The 19,652-nt window shown below is 39.6% G+C and overlaps 2 protein-coding genes across 2 annotated transcripts in view; both read left to right on the forward strand.

Annotated features, from left to right (window-relative positions):
* The window catches only part of PTAR1 (protein prenyltransferase alpha subunit repeat containing 1), a 34,976-nt gene extending 25,355 nt beyond the window's left edge, over positions 1–9,621 (forward strand). The window contains exon 7 of the mRNA XM_032675341.1: positions 470–9,621. Within this exon, the coding sequence (XP_032531232.1) occupies positions 470–818 (349 nt within the window). The 3' untranslated portion in view covers positions 819–9,621. The remainder of the gene's footprint in view (positions 1–469) is intronic.
* A 5,668-nt stretch (positions 9,622–15,289) lies between these two features.
* On the forward strand, positions 15,290–19,431 carry LOC116780328 (inositol 1,4,5-trisphosphate receptor-interacting protein-like 1). The gene is made up of 2 exons (XM_032675172.1): positions 15,290–15,673; positions 16,451–19,431. Exon 2 carries the CDS (start codon positions 17,770–17,772, stop codon positions 18,772–18,774), a length of 1,005 nt encoding a protein of 334 aa, XP_032531063.1. The 5' UTR covers positions 15,290–15,673; positions 16,451–17,769; the 3' UTR covers positions 18,775–19,431.
* The last annotated feature ends 221 nt before the right edge of the window (positions 19,432–19,652 follow it).

Genomic DNA, 19,652 nt, shown 5'->3' on the forward strand with positions numbered 1-19,652 from the left:
TTTAAGAGTACCACTCAACAAAAATTTTTAAGCTACCATGTCTTAAGCCTTTGGAAAATATTCAAGAGCATAATCAGAACTATTGCATGGAAAAATTGATTAGGCTTAAGTATCTTGCTGATTTAAGTTCTGCTTGTCCCTGTATTTTGTGCAAGAGACACAAGATACTGTTAGGAGCATCCTCACACTTTAAATGTTTAAAGGACAAAAGATGAGCAAAAGGTAGACAAAAGATAGAGTAGCTGCAGAAAACCTGTGCTTTACTAGGTGGGTGCAGATTCCTGACTAGATAAGAGCAGATTTGCCTAAGTGACATTGAGCCCTTTTCGTGAGCAGTGTCAGCAGATTTTGTCTGTGAGGGAATCTGGTGGGATGGCAAATGAATTGAAGCGGTTTAGCAGCAACAGCAGGTTATTTTCAGTGCATGACTTTTTTCTTTTCTTCTTTCTTCTTTCTTTTTCCTTTGAAGAAGGTGTGTGTTCTACCTTCAACAGCACCTAAGCAACAAATTTCCTCTTCTGAGTGCAGTGGTATCATCTGTGGACAGCAGTGATGAGACTCTGAATAATTCCCACCACAGTCCTGCAACAAGTCACATGGCTCAAGCTATGGATGTTGATGGTTTGAATGAATCCAGCAGCAAACAAGGTTATACACAAGAAACAAAACGCCTGAAGCGCGCTCCTATGCAGGACTCTCCTGGTCCAGAAATGGAATACCAGTTCATTGATAAAGTATTATCAACTTGTAGGGATGTGGACCAAGCCAGGTTTGCTACTGCTTATAGGAAATGGTTAGTTAAATTTTTAAGTCAGTGAAGGAAGTGTTTAAAGCTTTCAGGGTTCTTTTCTTAGTGCAATATTCTCTTTTCAGACACAAATGCATGTCTTGGTTGCAAGTGTTAGCCAACCTTGTGTTTCTCTCTCTTTTGATGGTCAGTCCTAAAGTTCAAATTCAGAGTAGAAGTCTGTCACTTTATTAAAAACTGGCATACCTTTTTATTTACCAAATGCAGTTTGTTCCTTAATCTTTTTAAGAAACCACTCTGTCAGCTTCGTACCATGACGTTTTCTTACTTTTTACTTCTGTGTTAAGTCTGAATCATTACACTTTTTTAAAAAACAAAAGAGGTAAAAGAAGAAAAGTCCGAAATGCTTGTGAAACAGTGTCTGAAAAAAGGATGGGAGAATCTGTCAGTAACAGCTAAACCTGTTTCCAGGGTGTTCCTCTTTACTGTGTGGTGTCATGCTAACACCTTATTGAATCCAAACTGTATTCGGTGAGTGCTATTATTTTTGTATTAGCAACCTTTGGTAGAACACCAGATTGAAGTGTTTCTTTCTCAAGGCTCCAGTAACAATATTGGAGCCATCATGCCTTTTACTGTTTTAACTGGGGTTTTGTTTGCTTGTTAGTTGTCAGGTTAGCTTGATAGTTGAAATCCTGACACAAGAAAACGTGACAGAAAATAGTTCAAACACATCTTCACACACTTAGAGCTGTATTTGGAAGTACTTTTCTTAAAATAGACTACTTTCTTTCCTTACTTGGTGTTTATTTATTTTATCTCAACAATCCAGAATTAATCACGCTCGATAACGTTTCTGAATGTATTATGTTCACTACAGAATCTCAGCCTCCTCAATCGCACTTTGCTGATTGTACTTAACCAAGACTGTACAAGGCCAATATTTGATGGAGTAAAAACTAAATCTTCTGACTGGTTGTTGACACTATACAGTTAAAAAAAAGAAAGTGACAGCAGGAGGGAGCTATCTCTTCCCTTTTGTTCTTTGAGCTTCAGTCTTTGGGGTTTTTTTTATCTTCTTTACTCTTCCTTAAGAGCTCTTCTCCAACCATACATCTCTGTTAACGTAACTGTAAATTTGAAGGGAATTTGAAATTAAATATAGTTGTGTATTCTGTCATTTCCTTAGAACTTGTCTGCATAAGGGATTTTTTACACTAGTAGAATTGTACTGATCTAGAGACCTGGGGGAAACATTCTACAGGTGTAGAAGTCTCTACGATGACAACATGGCCTCTTTTAAAATCAGTCTGTTCACTGAGGGGATTCAGTTTTCAAGTTAGTGTCCTCATCAGAATTGTTGTATGTATCTCCTGGCCAAAATGCCTCTTGACCATGATGAAGTTTCAAGGTACTGTTTCTGTTGCACAGAGAGAGAAACAATGAGGGAGGAAAAACACAGGTAGCCTGCTCAAAAGGTATCATTTCAAATGAAAAAAAAGGCACTTGAAATATGGAATTTCAGCATTTCTAAATAGTTTGATTAATGGGGTTTACTCTTGCATTTCAGAATGAAAACAGACCATCTGTAGTCTTTGAGAGTATGTTTGTGACACATTTCAGGCACAGAATAGCTAACAAAGACATTTCTATATGTATACACTGTTCCTGTTCTGTTTACAGTACCTAGATAAGATGGATCTAGGCTTGAGCATCTCCATGTCGAAGTTTTGTCTCAGAGGGCATCCACACCTGCCTCTCTGTAGCTAGGGATGTTTGGTCATTTGTTTTGAAGTGCTCTGGGATGCTGTCTTGGTTGATGGCTGTAGTTGCAGAAGAACATAGTTGTTGTCTGAAGGAGGTGTGGGAATGGCTTGAGAGGATAATTTTATCATAAGATGTTGCCTCTGTGATAACTAATAAATGGGTAGGTTCAGGTACAAATGCAGTCTGAACTTAAAGAACTTAACTTGTGCAAGAACTTTTACCTGTCTCAGAGGACCTGATATTCCTTGAGTATGGATGATATATTATGTATGGTAGCATGTGTCAGCTTGATTAACAATATCCCATTAATTAACAGTATCCCATTAATGACTAGTGCAAACCCGGAAAGTGTGAAATCAAGTATTAATGATCACATTCTCGATCCTGGGCTACTTAGTAATGTAGTTGTGTGTTGTTTGCCTTGGCAAAAATTACTTATTTGTGAGAAAAATATTAGTGGTAGGAGCAGCCTCAGAAGTGGGAACATGATAAGAAATATTTCTTGAACTATGGAAAGAAGAAATGCTCTCTTCTTGGACTGGAGTGATTGAGGCTTTTAGAGGAAAATAATAACATTAGAATCTGACTTGAAACCTATTACATACTTCTTCCATACTATAATCTGGAGTCTTAGTTAGCTTTATTAGAGCTGTACTGTGAAAATTCTATGCTACTGAATTTGACAATCTTTCCACCATAAACATTTAAACAGATGCTCTCATAATACACGTGTAAGTGATGCATACTCAGAGGAAGACAAGACTTGGTCCTATGTAACTGAAAAGAGTTGCATTGAATTTTAATACTTGGAAAATGTTCTGAATACTCTGATTAGAGATGGTGCTGATATTTTTATTACTTTTGCAAAACACTGATGGCTGTAGTATAGCTCTTAAGAGTGGATTTTCAAAGTCTGCACCTGATGGAAATACTCCCCCACACTTTTTTTTTTTTAAATCCAGTAAGAATAGTTACATTTAGAAATGTTTGCAGACCAGGCTCTGCCACACAGAAAACTGAACAGTAACAGTGAAATTGAAACAAATCATGTTTTTTTGCTTTGAAAGAAATGCCAACAATAAGCTGTTAAATTCAAGCTTTATGGTAGCAATGTAAATTATATGAAAGAAGAAAATAATATCTAAATTCTTCAAGCTGTCAATGTCCTGAAGCCTCATACATTAAATGATTGGAGAGATACTTGTAACAAGTTGCATTAAGCTCAGAACTGATCTTTGCCACATACCCATCTGGCCATTGGGCAGTATTGCAGAGTCCCATTTGGGCGCTGCTTGAAAAAAAGAGAAGTAGCTTCGGTCCATTGGTAGTTAACACATATAAAGGTTACTGAATACGCTTTCTTTAAGTAAAGTGTATCCGCTGTTTTGTGTTTTGGAGATCAGAAACTAAAAATGTAGTCAGTGAACATTCTTGGGGAGAAAATGTCCAACAGAAGCTGCAGAATACAAGGCTCTTACTCTCTGAAGTTCCCTCAAATATAAAAACAAACTTTGCACATCTGTAAACATCTTCATGTAATGTTCAGCATCTTTCCTGATTTTGTCATATGCTGTAGTATGTGTCATTTGAATTGATGCAGGCTGGTTTTGCTCACTGGCTTAGTCTTTGTAGAAATTTGTGCTAGAAACAAAGGGGTTTGAGGAACAAATGTAATTTAAAACTACAGAGATTGGAATAGAAGGAATTGCGTTTTTAAGGGATCGAATTCTGAGCTGCTAAATACATTGACTGTTATTTCAATGACATCTGGTTTGTCTTTTGTGTTACAGTCACTGGAGAAACATGTGCAGCATTAAAGATAGCTACAATAACAAACCTGTATGACCTTATTGGAACGCATTGCTATAGCTGCACTGATTAATATTTGTTAATCTACTCATGTCTGCATATTTGTGTTTTATTGACTTCTTATATATTTATACAACAAAGTTCATGTGTCATTTAAATAGGGGATAAGCTAAATTGTCGGTTTATGCTATTTGATTAATTACCTTATATGTACTTTGCTTTAGGACAAATTAGCGAAGTGTAATATAGATAGAAAGCTTAGATTTTTGTCTTACAATCAAAATTTCAGGCATTTCCAATTTTGTGTTAGTGCTGCTTAATTAGAATGTATAGCTAGACTTTATGGATGGGGGTGAGGTTTTTTTTCCTAAATAGATAATTAATGAATTTTTAAAACAGTACTGTATAATATTGTTGGATAGAAACAAAGAATTTTGGAAGGGTTTGTCTGCATAGCCAGACTCAACAAGCATACTCTTTCAGAATAACATATAATACAATGAACAAAATGTGACTACCAGAGAAAAATTTAAGTTGTGAGTCTTCAGAGATTTAATGATTTAATTTTTGGACAAGGTTTTTTGCTTAGTTGTATTTTACCTTCTGTGAGGAAAGAATGCTGTTTGGGTTTTTTTTTTTTTTTTCAATCTAGTAGGACATGAACCATTGCACTTACAGTGTGGGGGAAAACGCCTACAACTGCTGAATTGTATCTTGTAGGGCAATTTTGGAAAAAGCAGTGAAGTGAAGCATAGATGTGACTTCTAAATGCATCTTTCTCTTATACTCATTTGGTGGCGTATTTACGATTAGATCTTACTGTTTTATCAGTGTCAGATACAGAGGAAAGGGTATAGCTCACCTATTCTCAAATGCACTTAGCATTCAAAGTAGTTTCAAAGGAAGTTCAGTGTCCCTGTTTAAGATAATTTTCCTTCTGTTTTTCCCCATATGCTCAGAGATATGTTTTCTTCTCAACTTCTTCTCTGTTCTTCCAAGCAGCAAAGAAGAATGTAGCAAAGCATTGGTGAGGTGGCCTAATTTTGTGTTTATATAACTCTGACTACCTCCCAAAAAGTACTTTGACTGATGTCCTTAAGTGGAGTTCATCAGGCTCAGTTTTTTCAGAACCTCATGCTAGGCCTATATTCTCTTTCAGATGTGAAAAGCAAGAGCTTTTTGAAGCCATCTGGTTTCCCAGGGAGAGTTTGAAGGAGAAAAGATAAAAAGATCATGTACTTAAAGTCTGAAAACCTAGAATTAGCATAACTTTTCATTAGTCTTTTCCTCTGAAGAAGCAAAATATTGCTAAAAAATGGAGGAAATATGTGCTTCCAGGGAATTCGTTGTGTTACTCTTTCGAATTACAGACCTGACACTTCCTAGTGGCTTTTACTTAGTGTGTAATGTTACTTCTCAGGGCATAGTCTATTGTAGTGAATTAGAGTACATTTTTACTATTTATAATTATTGATTTAAAAAAAAAAAGAAAAGAAAAGAAAGCTAAACATGTAATAACTGCCTTTTTTTTTTTTTTTTTGTCTAGCATAGTATTTTATATCTACCCAGTGATTTGCAGTAGAGCTTACCATTTTGTCTGCATTATATTGTTATTCTCTATCTTAAATTGCTGTTGCAAGCTTGCAGGAAGCTCCTGACAGCTGCGTGATGTCCTCTCTGAGTTCCCTAGTACTATTCAGTAGAATAGTCAGTATCTCAAAGGGATATGTTGTAATGGTGGAGAAGTGTTTAACAGTATCTGTGTTGATTCACCATACATCTTAGATTTAATATTTTTAAATCTTTTGTTAGGACTATGAATGCTAAAACTGCAAAAGCTTTTTTAATACCTGTCAGACTCTTACGTACAGCAGAGTTATTCTGACAAGCAGAACTCTGAACTGAAGTCTAGTTTATTAAACATCTTTATCTGCACCATCTGGAATGTGCTGTAAGTCCTATTGTATAAACAGAGGTGGGAAGACCCCACGGTGAGGTGCCTGTTTTGTTCACAGGACACTTTCTGAACAGAATATAATTATGATGAAACAAAAAGCTTTTCTTGGATGAGGTACACCTGTATGTTCGTTGTGAATAAAGTTATGAAATTGGTACATCATTAATACATTAAGATTTTCTGAATGCTGCGTATAATGAGTAGATAAAGGGACTGGGCTTTTTTCGTGACAGAGTATTTATTACCTGTTATTTAAAAAAGTAATGTAAATGATACAAGGTACCAGATTTTGGTTTTAGAAGGCAAAATATATTTATACCTACTGTGTTTATTCCCTTTTGTAGCAGTTTTTCTTTTTTGAAATGGATGCATTTAAAACTGGGTAGTCATCTTGAAAAGTGCGCTTGGGAATGTCTTCTTTACTTTCATATAATCAAAATAATATATGTCTTAAGTAGTTGTAAGTAGTATTAAGATCCAAGGTAGTGACAGCACTACAGTGTTCAAGTGAGCCATTAAACACTAATTTTCTAATACTGTCATGTTCATCGAATTACTATTCTATTTAGGGAAATGCTTATTTTATCAAGATATGTGCAAAAAATATTTAACTCTCACAGCTTTCTTATTAAGGGGATATACAGCTAGTTTTAAACATAATATTTTGCAATATATTTTCTATGAAAAATTCTCAGATGCACAGTTGTGACCATTGTAAATCTTATGTAGGTTTCCAAGATAAATTAGAGAAATGGTAAATTTTGTAGCAGAAAGAATAAAATTATGACAGGACTGTCAGACACTGGAAAGTAATCAGCTAAAGGACCAGTGTTCTACAGGATAGTGAATGTAAAGCATTAAGTTTGTTTTTCACTGGTCTTACTTTGTCACAGGATGAATTCCTGTCAGATGGGGATTGTTTTCTTTCTTTTGTAATCAGTAAAGAGCTTATTTGTGAATAAATTATCTATATTTATTCTCCCACAGTAAGTGTGCATGTATGTGTGAATGAATGGATGGCGGAACTGTATTTATGTCCTGTGAAAACTGCAAAAATCTCCCACATTTGGCTATTTTTATACAGCACTGGTGATCTGCAACCAGACTCTTCCATGAAGGATCTAAGTCTGAATCTAGCAGGATCAGTGCCAGTGCTAGGTTGTTTGCTGAAAGCAACGAGATCTCTTACTTCCCCTCTCTGTCTTACTCTGTCTAATTTTCATGATACTTGGGCAAATGTGTGCACACACCAAACAAATAATTATTGGTGGTGTAGGAAGTGTTTGAGACTGTGAAAGAGTTTGTAAGGTCTTGCAAGCTAGGACGACTGGGCAGCGCTCAGCCAGTGACCTGCCGGGGGGGATACCTTCTAGGAGTCCTCCAGAAAGGAAATGAATAGGCATGTTTTGGATGAAGTGCTTTAGCATCACAGGAGGCTGAGAAAACTGTGTCAGACACAAACTAGCAACTTGAATTGGTATTTGAATACAAACAACAACTAGTCTTTTTGGTACTTAATTTTCAATATTTTTGCACGTTCTTTTTATAAAAATAAATCACATCAAAAATATTTCTGGAATTACTCTTCGTTTTGGATGCCTTCTGATTTTGAATTACTGGATTTGAGAACTTTCCTTAAAGGGATCGATTTTATTGGAAAATGCCAGCACCTTTCCTCTCTCCTCCTAGACAATGTGATTCATTCTAAAATGAGCACCTAAAATTATAGAGCACTACTGAAGGTATTGCTTGTCATCCTAAATGCAAAGTTTAAAAATGCAAGGACATGTTTTACTTATACACTTTTTTTTTTCCTCTTACTAGCTGCTAGGTAGAGGGAGTATGTAAGAAAGCCCTGAATCGATAAGGACAATCTTTTACTTAATTTGGATGTTCATTAAATCAGAAAACTTAAAGCAAGTAATAAACCCTCCAGTTTATTCTACAGGATCTGGTTATAAGTTGGTTTTTAATCTGGATGCTTTAATTTTACATCTGTTAGTGTGAGTGATGAGACTCTCACTGACTTCATTGACATAGGATCAGGCCATGCTGTGGAGGGGGTATTAGCCACTATCTGATAGCCAGGACATATTTAATGTGATCAGTTTTAAGTGACTTCTTTGTCTTTAAAGAATTGTCATATTAATGGCTTCAGTGAAGAAAAGAACAGTTAGGGTGGTGTATGCTCATCAGCACTGTGAAAAAGAAACTGTTAAGGCTGTGGAATGTTTTAGTTTTAAAAGGGCAGCTAGAGAAAAATGAAGGGTACTACAGGGTATCAGTAGCTGAGAAAGCTTCCTTGTCCTCTCTCTTTTTTTTCCCCCCTCTATTTTTATCTCCCTTCTCTCCCACCTCTGCCCCCCCGGCCATTCCCCCTCTTCTCTCCCCTACCCCTATGCTTTTTTAAATCTTTTCTAGTGATAGAAGGTTTCATACAATATGCCTGTGTGCAAACCAAGGTAACACTTTAGTTTTGGAAATATTGCATATCAGTAGCATACAGATAGATGCCCGAGGTTTATGCAAGATATTTAGGGATGACTGGTAATCTTTTAAGTGGCATGTGATAATTGATGCAATATTGAAGGGGGAAAGTCTTAATAAATAGTGATGGCCTAAGCATTGCTGTTCTCCAGGCATGCTGTCTACATTTATGATCAACAATAAACTGCACATTTGTCACCCTTTCATCTCACAAATGCTTATAACTAGGTAACAGCAAATTTACCTTTTAAAATATATCTACATAATGTTGATTTGAGATGTTCTACAATTATTCGTTGTTATCTAGTACTAGATAATTCTCACCACACCTTTAGTCCATCTTCAGTGGAACCTAACCAAGTATAAATGGTTATAAATCTAGTTTTGCTGTGAAGGGAAGTTGGAATTCTACCATATAAAACATGCATTTTCCTGATGTTTATTTAGAAACATAGAAGGGCATCCTAGCACTACTTTCCTGTTGTGCACACTGAGTTTTACATTGTTTATCTCAAATATTTTGTGTTGCATGTTAATTAACTTTTTTCATATCCTAGTAGTACAAAATTAATTACGAAATAATAAAAGGCACCCTTACGGTTCTAACTATTCTATGCAGATGTCTTCCAAAATTTACAGGTACAATTTTAGTGGTGGTGGTTGGTAAATAGATTTTTTTCACTTATTTATTGGCAGATTTGTTTTTATATGTATTAGTGACAAAATGGACTAAGCACCGCTGTAAGTTATTGTATTTCTGTAGAAAATGGAAAATAGTGTAAAATTGTTTTTGTTAAATGTTGGCAGTTTATAAATAAACTTGTCATCTCCTAAAAACCCTGTTTTCTGACAACATATTTGTCTCCAGTTTCTTTGTTTTTCCAACTGATATCCTTCGTAATTATTGTTAATCACTTTTCAGTGATAAGCTGCCTTTAGCTTGAACTGCACCTTCTTTTGTGAATTAGATGATGACAACAGACTTACTACGGTTTTTTTGAACATCGACAGTTAAGCCTTTTTAAAATGTTTTTTTAGGTCTTTGTTCAAGCTTAGCTTCTGAAAGGATTGAGGTGAACAGCAGCTCTTCTGGATAAGAAGTTTCTAGTTGGCACTAGACAGCTGACTGTACTGTGTAGAGTCGCAGAACTTGGACAGATGATTGATGCTTATGTTTCTGTAACTTTTTTAAGGTTCAGCATGAAATTCTGTGACTTGCCTTTTTTAAAATCTGGAATCAAGTGGAGTAGCTTATTCCAGTTTTTCCAAGTTCCATACAAGTTTTGTGCAGACATAATTGAAGGGAAGACATTTCACAGATCTTAAAAGCTGGTAATTGCCCTCTTATGTTAAAAAAATGTATTTTGTTTGATTATATTAAAGATAGATGTAGTATGGAAGCATGGTACTTTGATTCCAGTTGACTGCCTTTAGAACATAAATTTTGCTGTATAAATTTTGTGAGACTACCTGAAGAAGAATCCTCAGGTAAACCGTAATCAGAACTGGATGAAAAGATACTTGAGGTATGCTCATTATTTTTGTAAACTTTCTAATTATGCAAATACTTATGCATTAACAACTGGATCCATAGCATTGATATTTTAGATCTGCAGTTAAGCTTCTGAAGTAGTATACTACTTTATGTATAGTTCTGTGATTTTATGAAAAGTTGTTAATTTTTTGTCAAAACTGACACATTAAGATCTCTTTTATGGACTTGAGTTAATGCTGCAGTAAATTTGCTTCCAGTCCTTGTATATCAGGGCAATCAGTAGCTCTATAAAGAGCTTTCATTCCAGGCTGTTATCCAAATAATTCTGAGGTTCATTTAAATAATGTATTAAGTTAATAAATATTAATAGAATATTGAACTATCAGAGTGTGTGATGGGGTTGAGTTTTATTATTTAAGCAGTGGGATATTTTGGTATTGGGATATTTTAGTATAACATCATATGTAAAAACTCTTTAAGTTAAGTCAGAGAGTTTTCTATTTTATATCTTTTACAGGATGTGACTGGAGTTGTAGGTCCATAGTTCTCAAGTTCACTTAAGTGTTTCTTGTCTTGCCATCTTGGTATCTTGTTCAGATATACATACAAAGAAGTGAAAAATATCTCTGCATGGTCGTTATCTTCTACTTGCACTATGTAATAATTATTTGCTCTCTGATATAGTCCTACAAGTTCTCTGGTTCCAATAAATCTAAATCTTCCCCAGCTACTAATAAGCAAATGAACCTCTAGAACTTCTTTGCTGGCTGCCAGAAGGCAATGGTAGTATTGTCTGGTTTTCCAGAAGCCTGGAGTATCTGGCTGTTAACTCTGCAGTCTGCTTGGGGTTGCTGTGCGTCTGAAAAGCTAGCTACGAATTCACTAATTCCTTTGTAACAATACTTGAAGCGCCTTTGAGGACTTCTTTTCTGCACTATCTGGTAAAGATGTAAAATAAGAAAAGTTGAAATGTTATGTCAAGAAGTACCGGTAGGGAGAGGTAAGTTCATGGGGCACAGCGTGAAAAAAAAGCACGACAGAAGCAGTTTGTTTGGCTGAGTCTTCCTACTTCCTACCTGCATGAGCTATGTCTGACATGCAGACATGTTGACAAACTAGGAAAGCAGTTTCTGGGGGAAGATGGCAGTCTTTGGAGAGCAAGCGTTTTTCAAATTTTGAAGTGGAGTGTTCAGAAGAGAAGTGGGAAGTTTTTCTATTTATGTGAGACAGTTTTGGGGTTTTTTATCTTTAATATATTCTCAGCTGACATACCTTGGAGTATCAGGGTTTGGGGTTTTTTGGTGGGTGGGGTTTTTTTTTGTTTTGGTAGTGGTTTTTTTTGGGTTTTTGTTGGTTTTTGTCAAGTACCCTTCCTGGTGTCCTTAGCGCTGAAGAGATAAAGGGAATAACAGACTTTAGCTAAAAGTTTACATCTTCAAACACATACACGCGTGAAGCAAAGTCACACTATAAGGTATCCCAGTTCTATAGTGTCACTTCAGGTTAGCATGTCTGTGTATGCATGTTAGCTGTGTGGGAGACAACTATTTTTTACCCAGGGAGATTTAGCAGCACTGCAAACATCAGTGGAACCGTGAAAATTTAGTAGCCAACGTGGCTTCACTACTGAAGGACAATATGGCTTTTTCTGATGAAAAGGGAAATGGGAATCTTCCACTCCATGCATAACTGGTGTCTTTACAAGGTAGTGTCTAACTGTCTTTTGTGAGGGACTGGCCCCTTTTGTACCCCTTGCTGTCTTACCACTGTCTACCACTACCTCCCCATCCCCACTCCTGCAAATCCTTCACTAGTCTGCACAGCTACACTGGCCCCCTTGTACATCCTGAACCCTCAGGTTTGCATCCTCATCAGTTGCAACTTTCCAGTTTGCCTGTGGTTTCTTAATAACCCATTCATTAGTGTGGCTGATGACATCTGGTTTTTGCCTTTGCCTCTGTTAGTTCATCTCTTGGGTTTATGTCTAAATGTGCTCTTGTTTGTGCCTTCCCCTTTACTTGTTACACCTTTTGGTATTGGAATACCAGATACCCATAAGAGAGCAGAGACTCCCTCCTGTTACATACCCTTGTACAAACTGCTTTGCCTGCTTTCAGGAAGGCTGAAAACCTTGCTTCACTGTAGTTTTTTTATCCCATGTCAGCTTTATTCTTTCACTTCTGAAGCCTTTTCACTTTCACTGGAAATGTAAAAGCTTTCAAAAAGTCTTAAAATTAATAGATTTATTGGTTCCTACAGTCCCATGAAACACAGCCTATTCAGTTTGGTAGTGCTTGACTTGAATTAATACAGAAATTAAAATTCAATTCCAGCTGCTCATGAGATCTGAGCAGTAGTTGCAGTTTTCCCTGTAAGATAGGGCAACTGCAAAAACAAAGGGAAAACTGAAACTACTGCTTGAATTGAGGAATCAGAGAGAAGAGTGGGTGGCAGAGGTTAGAAGTAGTTTCTTGTGGACTAGAATGAGAATGGAAAGCGAACAACATGAAATATAAATAGATAAATTCCCTGTCTGTCTTGAAAGGTTTTGGGTTTTCTCCATCAGCAATAGGTCTGCAACTGAGGAAGAGAACATACTAATGAATGTATTAATGAAGTGAGTACCACTGGGTTAAAAAAATAGGGATGCAGACTTAAGTGCGTATTGATACACAGCAGCTCAAAGCTGACTGCACTGAGTCATATTTAGGAACATGAAAATGACCTGGGAAAATGTCAGTTCTTTGCTGTCCCTGCTAGCAGAACTAACCACTGCAAACTTACCAGCTTGGGGGTTAAACTATCAGATTGTCTGTAGGAAGTAGCACTGTAATAACCTGTTTTGATGGCTCTGGACATTAAGGAAAGAGGAGAAGGTGCGTATCTCCATCCCTCTCTGATTAGAGGTTTCCATAAGGAAGCAGACATATAAAGCATATTTTCTTTAAATCTGGAGGGCAGAGGAGGGGGTGAAGAGAAGCCTACTGAATGTACACAGAAAGTAAGATTGACTCACCACCCCAAAGGAGAATAATCACACGGCACAGGAGACCTGCTTCACCACTGCATGGAACGGGCAGATGGGCCTGCTTGTCAGCCTTTATCAAGCCTGATATGTCCCTTTTGTAAGGGCTAAAAGCTGCTTTATGCTTTTGGGAGTCTGGCTATGTCAGTAAAGTTGTCTCTTCCTACATCTTCTTGTATGGTAACTGGTTTGCAAGATATTATCATACTTCTTTTTATCTCCATATTTTTATTTTCTGAATCAGTGAGTATGATGGTTTGTTTGTTTGTTTTCTTTATGCCAAATGTTTGATAGGAAGAATAAGGATATATCCCCACTCAGGCCAAGAAGACAACTATGCTTGCAAATGATACATAAATTAACATTAACATATAGTTAATATGCTAAGCAGTATGCTGTGACACAAAACAAGAGTGATTGTTTTTTCATTTTGATGAATCTGTAGAAGGACTGGATTTTATCTGTGCTTTTGTATTTAACACCTGACTTCTGTGACTTTCATTCTGAAGAGTTTAAGTCATGGCATGTGTTGTGAAAGGGCTTGTTAATTTTACTAAAGCAGATGATTAATGACCAAAGGTAATGGGAAAGGGAAAGGAAACAGCTCTTTAACCTTCTAGCTTTTGATCTTCAGAGTGCCATCATTCAATAGTTAGTGTTTTGATAATCAACACTGATCAACCTTGCTGTGGCTGGCATCTCTGTCCTCAGGGAATGCACAGTCTCTTTACTTCATATTAGAATGAATGGGATTTCAATATTGATATTTCATACATAGGATTTGATATTTTATTTTAATAATAAGTTTAATAATGGGTTTAATAATAAGTTTAATTGACAAGTTCAATAGTAGATGTTTGATAATAATTAATGAAGTTTAATAGTTGAAAACAAGTTAAAACAATAGTGGTAAATAATAATAATAAATGATGATTACAATGGAAAGGAAAAAATCCCAAATAAGTGATACACAGTTCAACTGCTCACCACCTGCTGACTGATACCAGACTCCCTTTCCTGAACCCAGATTGGCTCCCCTTCCAGGTAACTTCTCCAGTTTATATAGTGGGCATGACGTTCTGTGGTGTGGAGTATCCTTCTGGCCAGTTTGGATCAACTGTCCTGGCTATGCTCTTCCCAGTTTTTTTTCTGTACCTTCTCAGTGACAAAGCATGGGGCAAAAAAATGCTATCAACAGTATTCTCATTCTGAATCCAAAGCACAGCACTGCACCAACTACTGAGAAGAAATTAACTGTATCCCAGCTGAAAAGAGGACATTCCCTCAGCCCCCTCACCAGTGTGGCAGTACAGGAAGCAGAAAAGGCCTTGGTGCTGTGCAGACACTGCTGAGCAATAAGAAAAACACCCCTGTATTATCAAGTTCGTTTTTGGTACAAATCAAGCAAATCAAACACAGCCTCCAGTCACTAATTTACCAGATCTGTTGAAGCTCAGCAACTGCAGGATCGAGATGTTGAGATTTCCTGATGGGACACTTTAATTCTTTTTCCACAACTGTTTCATATGTTCTTTTGAAGTCCGCAGAGAAGGCACTAGCAGATCTTACTTTACATTTTCAGTGGGAGAGCATGCCCAGAGTATTAGTGCTACTGTTCCTCTGAGAAGAATCAATGCGATCACTTGTTGTGATGATCTGTTTATAGACTAATTCAGGCACAGCAATTGTAGAGCAGAACTAGTTGCAAGTATAATCTCTCCAAACGTGCATCATGCAGACACTGTCTCCTCTGCACAGACTGTTCCACTTTACAGATTCTTCCCACTAAGCTGCAGCGCTGGATTCACAAACAGCCCGTGTAGAGCAGTGGGAGGTTTCATCTCCCATGCGTTCCTGAATTTGCTCACAGCACACAAGGCAGAGTAAAACGATCCACAGTGAAGAGGCATCCAGTCCACCTGGAGAGCGGCAGCAGCGCTGCCTGACCTGCTTGCTGCTTTACAGGCTGTGTCTTGGGTGCTGAAATGGAAGCATCCCAGCCCTGTCAAATTGAAGGGATTTTTATTCTATTTGCAAAGCTTTTGTATCTGCAGAGGACCTTTCAGTTGTACAACCACAAACTGTACTCAGGTCACATCCTACGTCTGCAGGTACTGTGAATATTGTTATCTCCAGACTCATCCGTTCATCGTGATCTCCTCTCTGTGTGAGGTCGTTCTTTCTAACTAAAAACAAGCAGGAGAAATAGAATCTGCTACTAACCCCATCTCTGTGGACCCCTGAAAGCCCATGGCATTTGTCTATAAGCTCTATTGTACACCTGGCCAGAGCAATTCAAAGCAAATCAGTTTCACCAAAAGAAGACGTTACATGGGTCTGCTCTGTCCCATCAGGACTTTCAGGATCTGCAACTGACCTCTTGAGGTGTGTCATGGTTTGAGATACCCCAGACTCAAGCCCCTTGCAGAGCTCCTGTGCCCTGCCTCAAAGATGGCTGCAAGCTTCTTTGTAGCTTGCAGCAAGGTAGGGCCTCAAGGTCAACCTTTACACACCGTCCTGGCTGAGCTCTCAGGACAACTGAGCTTCTTAGCTCCTTTACTCCATCTAGGACTTCTAATCAGTAAGAGTCCACCACCCTGACTTAAGAGGGGTCTCAAAGGAGTCTGGGATCTTTTGGTTCAGTTCTTACCCAACTCTCTCTGTAGAGCTAGTTCTGCTCTCATCTGCTGCTGTTGGCTCTCTCTCTTGGTTCTCTGTCTCCTTCCAGGAGTCCTCTCTGCAGTGCATGCCGTTTGCTGTTTAGTTCGGTTCTTATCCTGTCCTGCCTCTCTGCAACTTCTCCGGCCAGTGTTGCTTCTGCTGCTGCTGTTGCTGCTCTGTCTCGCTGCCACGGTGGAGAAAACATCTCCCGGCATAACTACAGGCACCTAGCCCAGCTTTATGCTGTTCCAGGTCCCTGCAGCTCCCCCAGCCCCGGGGCTGGGGGGACCCAAAGGCCCCAAGGGCTCAGAGCCCCTTTCCTCGTGGTGTCAGAACATGGCTACCACTTCTGTCAACCCAAAACTACAACTCTTCTCTTCCGTTGGTTGTGATATGCTTATATTTGCAGAAGCACTCATTGGACAAAACTTCAAGAGTTACCAGCCCCTGGGGGTTACCACTTTCAACTGCAGGGGGAAAATTTGATTCAAACTACTACAGGTGTCAGGTGAATTTCAGTCTTTGAGCTCAGAGTAGAGCTGGACATCACATCTCCACCTCCCACAGTATCACTAATACATTGTCTTATCTCTTACACAGTCTTTCCTTCTTCAAGGAAACTTGGCTTTAGGAAAAAAGAACAGGCAAGTCAGTGTCTCTACAGATTTTTGAGGTTATTCAATATTGCAGATGCACACACTGAATTTTAGCTTCCACAGTCCAGGCTCAACCTAACACAAGTTCAGCACAATCCCAAAGCTCCTTTTCAAACAACAATCCCCTTCTGATTCTGTCAGTCAGTGAAATCTTTCATATCTGATGTTTTGAGCTCCTTGCCCAATTGCACAACTGGACTGGGCTGAATGGGGAACGGGGTAAATGCCCAGGGGGTTTTCAAAGACAAAGCAAGAAATCTAAGCTCCTCTGGACCAGGGACAGTTCTGCCACTGGGGCTGAGTCAGAGGACTTCAGGGCTCTCTGGTGGCTTTGGCAGCTTGTCCATTTTGCCAAGAGACCCCCTAGGAGCTCCTGAGGAGGAGTTGGCACTGAGTGTGGTGATGGTGCCCAGAACCCATGGAGCAAGGAAGTAGGAATGAAGACTGTGGCTTGTTGGCCAGGTTATGTGGCTCTGTTGGCTGTGACATCACAGAGGACGGGTCACAATGGGAGCCATCTCTAAGGACAACACTGGGCATTGCCACTGCAGTTGGACTTGGGCGATTGGTGAGTGTGCATGCAGGGGAAAGTCTGGAAAGGATGGGAGATGGGACAGATTCCCAGGGGGCTTTCCAATCCTGAGCTAGAGCCAAACCCCTCAGAGCAGGGCAAGGTTCTGCCATTGGGGCTGGGGACAGAAAAGCTCGGGGCTCACAGTGGTGGCAGTGCCCAGAGAGGGTTTGGGGATGTGCCAAGTGCCCCTGACTCCATCGGATGCTGCAGCTTGGCAGGGATGGGGCCTCTGGAGACTCTATTCAGGTGTCTCTAACCTTTTCAGAGGACACAGCCCAGCCAGGGATGACACTGTCAGGGTTCCTTTGGCTGCCCATTTTGTCAGAAGAGCCCTGGGGAGCTTCAGCCTGGTGACTTTGTCCTTGGGATGATGATACCAAGAAACAGCTGAGCCTGGGGGTTGGGGATGAAGGCTGGGGACTTGCTGGCCGAGTGATGCAGCTCTGGTGGCTGTGACATCATAGAGGACAGGTCACAATGGGAACTGTCCCAAAGGACACCACCAGGCAGCTCCTGCCCCCCTCCCCCAGTCTCTTGCTCCTTCTCACCCAGACCTGCTGAGTAAACTTTTCTCCCACCTCTCACAGGCCATGGATTCAGCAATTGTCCTCTTCCTGACTGTGCTGGCCCTTCTCCCTGAGCAGACACATGATCACCAGATCGACGTGGTCACAGCCCAGCGGATGAAGGAGCATGAAGAATTTCTGCATCATGAGATGATGCGGCTGTGGCAGGATGTTGAGCAGATCAGGACCCTGGAAAAAGCCCTGCTCCTTTTCCTATTGCAGCACTGGCTCTTTTGGGCTGTTGCAGTAGCTGAGCTCACTGTGCTCTGCTGGCTGGCCTGGCAAAGGAAGGTTGCCTCTCACAGCTGCTGTGAGCGAGACAGCTCCAGCAGTGAGGAGCGGGAGGAAGACAAGGTTGAGGAGGAAGAAAACATCAATGAAGCACACAGATTTTTGCTCAGGCCCACCCTATCACCAATGCTGGAAGTGCCTGACATGTGCAGGAACCTGAAGCGTCTTGTCCATGATCTCCTGTTTATCAGCCGAGAGTTTTCCCAGAGAATTTCTATGCCAGAGATTTACCCAGCCACTGGGATGGACAGCTCTTTTGAATCCTGGAGTATCAGCCTCCAGAATCAAATCTTCTACCAGCTGCTTGTGGTCCTGCGGCCACCCTGTGGGCACTCTTTCATCGTGGAGCAGGTAACCATGGGGCAGCAGCCAGACAGGTGCTCTGATATCCATGTGGAGCTGGAGTGCATGTGCTCAAGTGAGCATGGGATGGAATATAACTTGTGTTTTCTCCATCCCACTGACAAACGGCTACCACAGGATCAAAGGTCACCTCTGCTACACACTCTCTGCACAGAGTCCTACTTAAATGTGGAGAAAACAGCCCACTGGGCACAGAATTTGCTGGAAGCAGCTTGGTGGCGTTTGCCTCAGTGGCCCCGCAGGCATCTATGGGTGCTGCACTCCTCCAGGACCTGCAGGTTCCTCGTGATCAGCCCCTCTGAGAGGCAAACCTACACTGAGATGTATTTTGTAGTGCAGCAGGGCAGCCCAGGCAATTACCTGGTCCTGGAGTAGGCAGTGGCCAGCTTTCCCACTGTGTTGTTTTCAGCTACTCTGTATAGTCGGTTTGGGGGTGCATCTACTGCATATACTCACCATACAGCCACTTGCTCAACCCCCTTCCCTTACCTGTCACCCTGGTGGAATGGGGATGAGACTCCGAAGTAAAACTTTAGATAGGTTTAATAGTAATAAGTTTAGTATTAAGTTTCATAATATTAGGAATAAGTAGAATGTTCTTACAAAGTGTGTAATAGTCACAGTTAGCTTAGTTAGTAGGGAATAGAAGAGTTATTAGTTGTGCAGTTACCCAGTATAAGATAGGCAGCAAAGGATAAATATGCAGTAACCTCCATTTTGAAAATGTTGGGGACTCTCAAAGCCCCTAATGAGCAGGTAATGGGGCACATGCAGTCAGGAAGTCTGTAACCCCAGAGTATCTCAGCCTTTGGAGAAACAGGGAGGGACCTGCATTTCAGACAAAGGGGATAAAGGAGGCTGTGACTTCCATCAAGGTGAGAAACCTCATTGGGGATTGTCCAAAGAAGTCTCCCTTTTATTCGAATAAAAGTTTGACTTTAGCTCCTTTGTCTCTTGACTATCTTTGAGGCTCTTAATAACTGCATTATTTTTTGGAATAAAACCAAAGTAAAATACAACAATAGTGGTAATTAATAATAAAGAAGATAATAAAAATGGAAAGGAAAAACCCCATACAAATACAAATAGAAACCCCATACAAATATAATTGCTCACCACCTGCTGACTGATGCCAGACCCCCTTTCCTGAACCGAGATCAGTTATATGTGAACATACCCATCTATGTACTTTGATCAGGGATGAAAGTTCCTCACCAAAGCAATCAAAGATTCTATTTCTCTAGCAAAAGCTG

This window comes from Chiroxiphia lanceolata, chromosome Z (genome assembly GCF_009829145.1).
Source record: "Chiroxiphia lanceolata isolate bChiLan1 chromosome Z, bChiLan1.pri, whole genome shotgun sequence".
In the NCBI taxonomy this organism is placed as follows: Eukaryota; Metazoa; Chordata; class Aves; order Passeriformes; family Pipridae; genus Chiroxiphia; species Chiroxiphia lanceolata.